Source organism: Lipophrys pholis (assembly GCF_963383615.2).
Source record: "Lipophrys pholis genome assembly, chromosome: 19".
Lineage (NCBI taxonomy): Eukaryota > Metazoa > Chordata > Actinopteri > Blenniiformes > Blenniidae > Lipophrys > Lipophrys pholis.
Genome location: NC_137647.1, coordinates 21,047,434 through 21,058,000, shown reverse-complemented (window position 1 = coordinate 21,058,000; position 10,567 = coordinate 21,047,434). Strand labels below are relative to the sequence as shown.

General features: G+C 44.1%; 1 protein-coding gene across 1 annotated transcript; it reads left to right on the top strand.

Moving 5' to 3' along the window:
* Positions 1-2,585: 2,585 nt before the first annotated feature.
* On the top strand, positions 2,586-9,172 carry p3h4 (prolyl 3-hydroxylase family member 4 (inactive)). Its single transcript, XM_080488657.1, has 7 exons — positions 2,586-3,137; positions 4,236-4,385; positions 4,471-4,642; positions 4,723-4,851; positions 5,425-5,570; positions 7,164-7,247; positions 8,731-9,172. Exons 1-7 carry the CDS (start codon positions 2,700-2,702, stop codon positions 8,878-8,880), a joined length of 1,269 nt encoding a protein of 422 aa, XP_080344783.1. The 5' UTR covers positions 2,586-2,699; the 3' UTR covers positions 8,881-9,172.
* The last annotated feature ends 1,395 nt before the right edge of the window (positions 9,173-10,567 follow it).

Below are 10,567 nucleotides of genomic sequence, written 5' to 3'. Positions count from 1 at the left end.
AAAATGTCAACAACGGAAGATTTGTCCATCCAGCCATACATGTTGGAGCCAGAGTCGGACCCGGCGGAGCGAGATGAAAATGACGATGATGCACCTACAGAACAACGTCTTCATATGGATGTAACGCAATGGTGTGTTACTATATTTACACTAACTTCTCCATCCATGCCCACTACTACAATACTGCCTGTATTACAACGACTATTTAACACAGAAGTTACATTATAATCTAAAACGAGCACACAGCGCTAACATATGAAGACGGTGCAACTGCTAATGCTAACAAAACAATGACAGGGACGTCTTATCATCACACTTTTTAGCGTTATATACAGCTTACCGAAGTGCTCTGTTCGTCGTCTCCATAGATAGAAGGAACTGACCGCTCAATCAGACCAAGTCTTTCGGCAAATCCTTCTTTATACTGGCGGAGGTTGTTGAAGCAGTCGTCCTTAAAGTGATTCGCGCACACAAAAATGACCTTACCCACAGATGTGGGTACATTTCTGTGAAAAATAAAACTCAACCAGGCACTTCGAAAAGGTTCTGATGCTGGGAGACGGTGTAACGAAGCTTGTGGGTTACTACATCCAACAACCGAACATTTCGACTTATCCTCTCGTAACTTCGGCACCCTTAGGTTGGACTACACAATCGCAGCGAGAAACAAAAATGGCGGATTGCTCGAAATGTCGATGTCCTAATTTGGCAGTTCCGCCGGGAATACTGTGACGTCATTGTTCAAAAAACGTAATAGAGAATAGAAAAATCGAAACGGATCGCAAAATATGACCAAAACAGAATATAAAGATATCAACGGAGCACCTGAAGAGACTACTTTGAACTTTTCTGTACTTCTAAACACTCTAAATATACAACAACATGCATTTAAGGGCTAAAAAAGTGGATTTAGCATGATATGTCCCCTTTAAGATTGGTAGGGATATGAAGCACATCAGGACAAAATGTCACTGACACTCATACTCTGAACCAGGAAGTCCTCCATTTGGCGTGAACTGTGGAATTAACAAATTCAAATTCTTCGAAGGGGACAAAAAGTCCAAAAACATGAAATTGACTTGAAATTGGAAAAAGACGTGATGTTTGCCTGGAATTTTAATCAACCTGCATGTATTTTTTTTTAAATCTTGAAGTCGACTCAAAGTCAGAGTCATTTTGACCGGTACCTCTCTGGTGGAGAGTAATAATGTTTTTTATAGATCATTGTTTTTGACTGAGCATGAAAATAAGTGTGAAACATGAAAATGTAAAAGTTCATTGGAGACTTTGATTACTTGTAAACTTCATCTCGGACAATTGACGTTTGGCTAAGCCCCGCCCCCAGCTCTAATGTTTCTCGACGGAGCTGAGAATTAGAGATGCGACTTTTCGAGAACGAGTCAGTCCTGTGAACGTCTCTTCTTAGTGAACGATGAGAACCGGGTCACAGTGGCAACAGCGAGCTGTCGTGTGTGCAAATTGCGTGTCACCTTTGTTCCCGATGAGTCTGACTCGTCCACGCTGCCATCACATGAAGGACTAATGACATCTCTGAGTAGCAGTTGTCCACAGCAATTGAATAGAGACACAGTTACCGCTTTATCAGGGAGGAGGATATATTAGCAATGGGGGGGGAAAAAACACCAAACATAAAATGAGCCCGAGACAAAGACAAAAATGTAGCAGCATTTAGAAAAATCTTTGTGGGGATGTTAGAGCGCAATGCAACATTTGTCAGAAAAAAACTTTTCTTTCAAGTCCTGGGTCAAAAAACTATTTACTCCACCATATGAAAACTCAGCACCTGACAGTAATGGTGTCAGGCACCTCTGGCACCGTCTACACAGCGACAAAGAAGAAGAAAAGAAAAACTTCTCTTGGGATTCGGGGGACCCGTTTACGCATCGGCAGTGTTCGTCACGGCAACCGTCACTTTTTTTTTTAAAACCGGTTCCCAAGGTGGAACTTTTCTTTTATGTTTATGTCAGGTTCTCTCCATTGTGTTAAGGTTAATAGCGTAGCGTTCTCTGCACCCATGTATGTGTGGTTTCATTAGAAAAACAACCAACAGCGCCACCTAAGGTCCGCACCAAACCCTCATGACAGTTCTTTGTGACTGTGTGTGAACCGTGCACTATGACAGGGCTGCATGTGCCAGAGCCGACTTTAGTGTCGGTATCCTCATCTGTACAATCACAAATTAAAAGAATATAAAGATAGCCAGACAGCTCAGAACTCAGTGAAGTATAAACAACTTTCAGGAAAGGATGAGAACCACCAGAAGTGGAAATATGTTTGGGATCGTTACGTTATGGAATGCGTGAACCGGCGTGAACCCTGAAATATAGTATGAATGGAACCCTGTCTGAATCCACAGGCTGCGTCCAGAGAGGTCTGCAGAGCGGCAATGCGCACATTGCTGAGGAGTTTGTAGTGGACTATTGGTTCGTTTGGGTTCGGGGGCGGGGCTTAGCCAAAGGTCAATTCAGCCACACATTGCCATAGAAAGCCAATGCTTTTATTTTGAAAACCCTCACAGACGATATAGTTTTCGGTGTTTTGTCTCGAACTTTCTATCTCAGACTACGTGCAAGCAGACATGAAGAAAGAGGAAGTCCCCCCCCCCCCCCCCCCACTCCACACCCCCACACCCCCTCATCCAGAGCGGGCTCAGACTGCAGTGGCAGCCGGCTGAGGCGATGCTGCTCCTGGGAAGCTTGTGTCTGACCGTCCTGCTGTCGGCGGAGGCTCAGTATGAGAAGTACAGCTTCAGGAGTTTCCCCCAGCAGGACATCATGCCGCTGGACTCCGCGTACAGTTACGCAGTGGAGCAGTACGCGGCCCAGAACTGGGCGGAGAGCGTGAAGTTCCTGGAGCTCAGCCTGCGGCTCCACCGGCTGCTGCGGGACAGCGAGGCGTTCTGCAGCCACAACTGCAGCTCCGTCAGCCGGGGAGAGGACGGCGCGTCCGAGGACAGCAGCCTGCGCGTCATGCGCCACATCCTCCTGAGAGCCGCGTGCCTCAAGAAGTGCAAGGCGGACTTCCCGGTGTTCAAACTCGCGTACCCACGGAGGGATTTACTTGAAACCTTTGAGCAAAGGGTACCGTATCGGTACATCCAGTATGCGTACTACCAGGTGAGACCAGAGATGCGCTTAAGTCTGGCAACATAACAAATGGTCGTCACTGTAGCCGTGCGTAATGGTGAGATGCTGACTAAACTTTCCTCCTGCTGCTTTGTTGCGCCCTGCAGTTTGAGCGTGTGCCACGTCTCTTCCAGTGTTCCCCCCCCCCCCCCCCCCCCCTGCACTCCCCCCACTCCCCCTGCAGACACAACCCCCCCCCCCCCCCTTTCCCCACTCCCCCTGCACACAATCCCCCCTATTATTCTCTGGATGAGGACAGCTGCCTTTCACTTTGGCTTTAGAACACAGAGTAATGGCATCCAGGTGATCTCCAGCTTTACAGGCCATCCCTCTAAACCTGTTCACTCCTACTGTGGCTGGAGGTGTTAGAATGTGATGTGTAATATCATAAATCATTACCTGAAACAATCAGTCCAAGTGAGACACACTTATGATGTCATGTCGAATACAATTTTTGGTATATGTGCTTCTGTCTCGAGCAAAAGTTGGTAATTTTCCTAACTTGTCCCAGTCTGTACACTCTGTCATGTTTACTCAAAGAGTACAAGATGGATTATTACACATAATAAACAGGTATTATCATTATTGTGATATCAACATATCCAAAAGACTGCCTGAACTGCACTAAATTAAAATTTCCAAGCACATTCAAATTCAAAGGGATGGAGTAAAGAACCATCAAATCATGATTCATTTACAAAACACTACAAGTGAAACACAAAAATGGAGGAAAAATGACAATTAAAGAATGAAGTCCAAATCTCACCCCAACCTATTTACCATTTCTTATAATACTACGCAGGTATGAACCATCTAAACCTCTTTATTGTTCCCCCATTATTTGATTCCTTCTTCTTCACGGCCTCATTTCGCTGCATTTACATAGAGATCGTCGTCAGCTGTGTGATCTTTGTAAGCAACATGCTTCTTGCTTCCACTGTTTGAGATTCAGCCACTAAATATTCTACGAGAGATCGACCAAGGTGTCCAAAATATACAAGAAAGTGCAGATTTTTGTCTCACAACAGCAGAGAGAGACTGGATGTCCAGTCCCGGGACGGCATCATCATGTCCTGTGTTTTCCCTCAGCTTAACAACGTGGAGAAGGCAGTGGCAGCAGCTCACACCTTCCTGAAGAAAAACCCCAAAGATCCTCATCTGATCAAGAACATGAACTACTACAAGTCCCTGTTTGAAGTGGAGGATCATCTCATCGACCACGAGGAGCAACCCTACGAGGTATTCAGCTCGAGAGTTGCCTCGTTCTATACTTTCTGAGCTCTGCTCTTTTTTGAACCGCGCCGCTGTGCTTCTTGCCGCTCAGGGTGTGTTTGTGAAGAGCGTGACGCTGTACAACAACGGCGACTTCAGCGGCAGCGCCAGGAACATGGAGCAGGCCGTCACGCAGTTCCTGGAGGTGTACAGCCTGTGTTTGGCCGGCTGCGAGGGCGCGTACGAGATTCTGGAGTTCAAAGACTTCTACCCGACGCTGGCAGGTAAAGCAGAAGTCGGGATCGGCGCCGTTTAAAAGTGTACAAGTGTCCGGTAACCCCAACATCGCCTCTCCTCCTGTCAGATCTCTACACCGACGTGCTGAAGTGCAAAGTGAAGTGCGAGGAGCGCCTGACTCCCAGCGTCGGAGGATTCTTCGTGGAGAAGTTTATTGCCACCATGTATCACTACCTCCAGTTTTCCTATTATAAATGTAAGAGCGAGGCACTGAACATCTGAAACTCACTTTTAATAGATTTTTTTTTTTTTTTTTTCAATTAATAATGCGGACATGGCCGTATGCAGGATGTTAAGAAAATAAAGGGTGGGTTGTTGTTTTTTTTTGTCTTTTTTAACTTTTTAACACTTTTTTCTTGAATCATTTGCAAATAAAATATGACAATAAAGCTCTAATGTTAGAACGGGTATCATAAAGTGATGCTTTCAAAGACGTTAGAGTTACGCCGCTCTCGGCTCAGAAGTTTTTGAGCTTTTTCCGGAGTTAAGTGTTGACAGATATTTATTTGTTATTCGAACGGTAAACCTAAACAACAACGTAAAGAATTAAAGAATCCCAAGTATCACTCATAAGAGGACGCGTGCAGCGTGACACGTTAGTGCAAACCGTGTTTGAATAGCGTTTTCACAGAACACAGTCGTTTTTCACCAAAGTCATCAGCTCGTACATTTAGCTCGAGCTACGGCTTCGCTCCAACGTGGTTTTCTGGTGTTTTAAGCTGTTTGCTGAATTACTAGTGAATTATTAGTGTTTTCTCCTGTTTCCCAGTGAACGACGCCAAGAACGCCGCCCCGTGCGCGGCCAGTTACATTCTGTTCGACCCTAAAGACCAAGTGATGCAGCAGAATGTGGCGTATTACCGTTTTTACCGGGAGCAGTGGGGCTTAAAGGACATCGACTTCGAGCCTCGGCCCGTGAGTAAAAACAAACAAACAAAACCGATGGCACAGCCTGCAGAGCAGCTTATGTGATGTAGGAGCAGTGATTCTCCAAAAACAGGAAGAATCCAAACACATCATCCAGGTTAAAAGCAGCACTGCTGCCGCAGCCGCAGCAGGAAGAAATCCTCCAGAAAAATGACGGCTCTGTTAATATGTGAGATTATACGATATTAATTAATCGAACAATATAAACAGAGAGGAACTCTGATCAGTCAGTTTCACTTTATGACATCACAGACGTTTCAGGCTGAGCTTCCTTTGTGCCTTCTATAAATTAAAGGGCTCATATTATATAAAATTCCCTTTCTAATGGTTTTCCAACAGTAATAATCGTCCCCATACCTGGAATGACGCCCCAGAAGTGAAGAAAGTCTGTCCTCTCTCTCCCTGGCTTGTTTCAGTTTTTTTAAAAGTGTGTTGCTCCAACCAGCCAATCAGAACTCAAACCCTATATAGTGTCATCGGGGGTTTAGCCAATCACAATCAAGGTAGGCTCCTCCCTTTGACTCCTCCCACAATTAGACAACTCTGCTCTGGCACATGGCACCACGAGAGGAAGTACTTCCTCCTCTTCCCAAGATGGGCATGTGTGGGCGGAGCCAGTCCAGCTCACACAGACACAGCAGATCCTGAATGCAGCTCCTATGATCCAATATTCAAATGGGGGAAAATAAAGGAAAAGCTGGATTTGGAGCAGTAAACTTTGATTACAATGTTTTCAGACCAATAAGACCGTGTGAAAGTGTTGAAAATTTCTATAATATGACCCCGTTAATGTTCCTGCAGTTTTTCCAGGAGTGACTATTATTATTATCCTCTTTATTTCTGACTTGTGAACAAGTACAGAAACATTCTTCAATGCACTCAGTGATCAGGCTTTAATTAATTTCTTTTTCTTTAAATGTATATTTCTATAAGTTTCACAAAGAGAACAAATCATATAAACCCAACATGAACAGAACAGAACAATCAGGTCACAGCAGAGCTGGTGCACAATGTGCAAACATGGCATATCATAAAAAAATAAAAAATAAAAGCAAACGGCCATCTTTCTCTGTGTCGCATGTGTTTATATCAGTCTGTGTGAGAGGTGAAGAGAGTCGGGGGCAGAGAGGTGTCAGCAGAGGTCAGCCAACCCTGGGTGGGCGTCTCTCCAGTGTGAGTCCCTCCATCGGTCCCACTATAGTGAGCAAATGAAGGGTAAAGGCAGTGGTGCGAAAGTCCCTCTTTGTACTCCAGCTTCCACTCAGCCGCTGTACCACAACACAGCCAGCAGGCGGTCTCAGTGTGAACGTAAACACGATGCCAGGCTGGTAATTAGAAAGTCATATAACGTCTTAGAGGTCAGATGCTGGAGGTTTTGGCAGCTTCAGCGTGGAGCAGAGCCGGCCCATAAAATCCCCGGCTTTCTGCGGTCGCTTCACTTTTTTCAAACAACTTTGATTCTCCTGTAAACACGTTCAGACCGCGGGAGGGGGGAATAAGCAGCAAACAACAACAACAACAAGTTAAATGTGTGGATTTGTCGTGACTTGCAGCAGAGCTGATGTGTCTTTTACTTGTCAGGAGGCTGTGAGGTATTTTAACCAGACCACCAAGCAGAAGGAGATGCTGGAGTTTGCACTGAACTACCTACAAACAGACGATGAGGTACGTATGGAGGACATGGTGACGTACATAAGACTGATGCTGAACCAAAATCCCACTGATTCACTTAACCTAAGTGGACTGATGGGTTCAGGATGAATCCGTCACTGGACAAACACAATTCACCCAATATAGTTCGGCTGGTCTATAACAACCAATAATTTAATATTTCTGGCCATTCTGATTGTAAAGACCCAACAAGTTTCCCAATAATGTAATAAACCAATTAAAGATTTGCTTTAACTGATCATGTCAGGCTGTACTGAATTCAGAAAAATGCTGTGTTTCCTTGCTGTGGTTACCATAATATAATTAATAATTAATAATGATATCATTTGTAAAGTGAAGATTGTGGTATTTATTTTGTTCTGCTTTATCCAAGTGAATATTTCAGGACTGAAGTTAATGATCATCATCAGTTATCATACATGTACAATTTAGAGTAATCATCTGTAATATTATGCGAAGAAACTGGAATACCTGGAGAAGGTTTTCCATTTTAATATCATTAAATCTATTTATAGAATAAATTTTTATAAATTTTTTTTAAATCTGAGACAAGAAATGGAATTTTTTTTAAAAGATTTACCACTTTACTTATACAAAGGGCGATGAGCCCAGGAGTAAACAGGCACAGAGTCTATTTCCAAACACTTTTTCTTTTTGGAAACCCCCCTGAACTGCACGACACGACTTCTTTCCCTCATTCAGCCTTGTTGCTCTTTGTTTTTGTATATTAGTTTGAAACTGAGGCCCCGTTTACACGACAACGAATTCGAGTGTATCCGCAAAACTTTCTTCACTTCTTAACAAAATCAAGCAACAGCGCCCTCCAGTGGCCCGGCATACTAACTACATTGTTGTCTCTGTGTCCGCTGCTGCAGTGTAAACACACTCCTTTTATTTAGCGGATTAGGTGTCGTCACGTGAAACGTTGTCGTGTAAACAGGGCCTGAGTGGAAGTTATTCTATCTCGCCGAGGGTGATCTTATCTGACGAGGTCAGACATCATCAAACCGAAGCAGATTAAAACTCCTGACTTGGCGGAACGCCACTTAAACTCGAGGTCAAACTGAAATGTCCATACTTGTTCCTTTATGGATTTCCTTGGTGTGGTTTCAGTAGTAAGTACACAGATCAGAGCGAAGCTCCTGTTGTAGAGGAAACCACAAGAAGAAGAAAGGATGAAAGGGAGAAGCAGGGGGGTGAAGAGGGTGGGGGGTAGGTTGTGTTTGCTGCCAGCAGCGTGTGGTATGTGGCTGGGAGGTGTCGGCCACTGAGACTGAGCCACATCCACTTAACTCCTCCTCCTCCTCCTCCCACCCCGACACGCCGCCGGGGAGGAGGAGGAGGAGGAGGAGGAGGAGGAGGAGGAGGAGGAGGAGGAGGAGGAGGAGGAGGAAGGCGGAATCACACGCTGCATTACTGAGAGAATGGAAATCCGTCTGTTTGGGTGCAAACCGTGTGCGTTTTCTTTCATTTCCAGGACGTGGTGAGTCCGGAGGAATTGGCCACTGGCCAGTCGGAGCACCCGGACGCCGAGTTCGAGGGGATGGGGGATTACGAGGAGACGTTTTTGGCCGAGTGGTGGCAGGAACCCAAAACGAAGTGGGACACCGGCGAGGTTGAAAAGTGACATCGGTCCTGAGGCCTGGTCCTCCTCAGACTCTGTCCCACCAAACATGTCCGCCATGTTGATCCAGATCAGAGATCGACTTATTCCGTCTTGGCTGTCATCAGCCTCTTGAAATGGCCTGTATGCTGATTCCTGTTCATGACTGTTTTCTAAGGTTTTTATTTAATGAAATCTTCCCCCGATACTGTGCGGTAAAGGAAAGGTGACGTTCAGCTTTTCTTGTTCTTGGTGTGGTTTCCTCACCAATCATTCGTGATGAGTTTCTTGTTATTAAAGTAATATTTTAATACACTTGGTTTGTTTTGGCTCTCATTAAGATAATGCTAGAGACATATTGTGGATTATTTTATTTTATTATCTGCCATGAAGGGGGAAAAAAAGAAGCTATTTTTTGATTCCAGAAGTTAAAATTGGAAGAATTTTGATTTTTTTTTTATGTTTTCAGAACAAAATTGTAGATTTCGATCAGTGAGTTGTGGAAAACAAGCACCAATATCACGAGAGATAAATTATAAGAAAAACTAGAGAAAGTTACTTGTCATGTGTGCCTGCCTGTTCAATACCCAATGTGCAAATACTACAATCCTAGAGCCAATTGTTTCCTTCTTCCTTTTCTTCAGTTGGGTTATCTGGTGCTATGTAGACAAGAAGTGCATCAAAACGTGCAGAAATAGTGTGCTGTGGCTTTTTTTATTTTTAATGACTTGGCAAAAAAAAACCCTGCAAGAAACTGTCCAAATTCACATTTTGGTGAAAAACAAAACAAACAAAATGTCATGTGAGATTTTCCTCCCATGAGCTGAATTCATTTTTGACCAGAGGGTGTTTTTCTCTCACAACTTAGGCCCCGCGTCGTTTTTTGCCTTTTTTTCGCTTCAGAAAAGTTTCACATTTATACGGCAAAGTTGTGAAAACGAAAGGCCAGAAACCCAAACCATGTAGTTTTCATGTCGGGCCACGAGTTGGCGCTCTTGGTTGTTTATTTTTGTTTGTTGTTGTAACGTTCACACCACGACGGGGAGTCTGAGCGTTTTTCAAAAAGTTGCGTTTCCAGTCGTGTAAACCGTCACCCAAAACGCGACAAAAGTTTTGTGTTTTCACAGATGGTCGCCGTGGAAACAGGCCCTAAAAGTGGACACATAATCTGTCCACACTCACTCTACGGGGACGATCGCACAGACGGGAAACTTTCACAGTATTTCCATGATTTTCCTCTGACACTCCCAGTGCAGTGAAATCTTTCAAATCTATTCCTCGGTTATTGAACAGAAGTAATTTCTTGGAGCCGTACTAAACCCATTAGAGCCGCGTTTTCTCCCTCTCATGCTACGTCGTCTCCATGACAACACACACATGCCTCTGTTACTACTTCTACTACTATTGGTGATAATTTACTGATACTTTTAATGTATGTTTTCACTAATACTGATCATTTATTGATGCTTTTTTTTTTTAACTATTACTGTTGTTATTATACATACATCTTATCCTCTCCCGCTCATGTCCACAATGGATCTGATAGAGCGAACACTGATTATTTCATTCGAATGTAACCCCCGTTTACCATCGACACACAATTCATCTACACATCCAGTTTGCAGGTCTTTATACAGGCACATATCTGAGTAAAATATCAAGCGGCCATTTTTATTGTTTGAGTATCCGAATACCCGTTAGTGACAATATA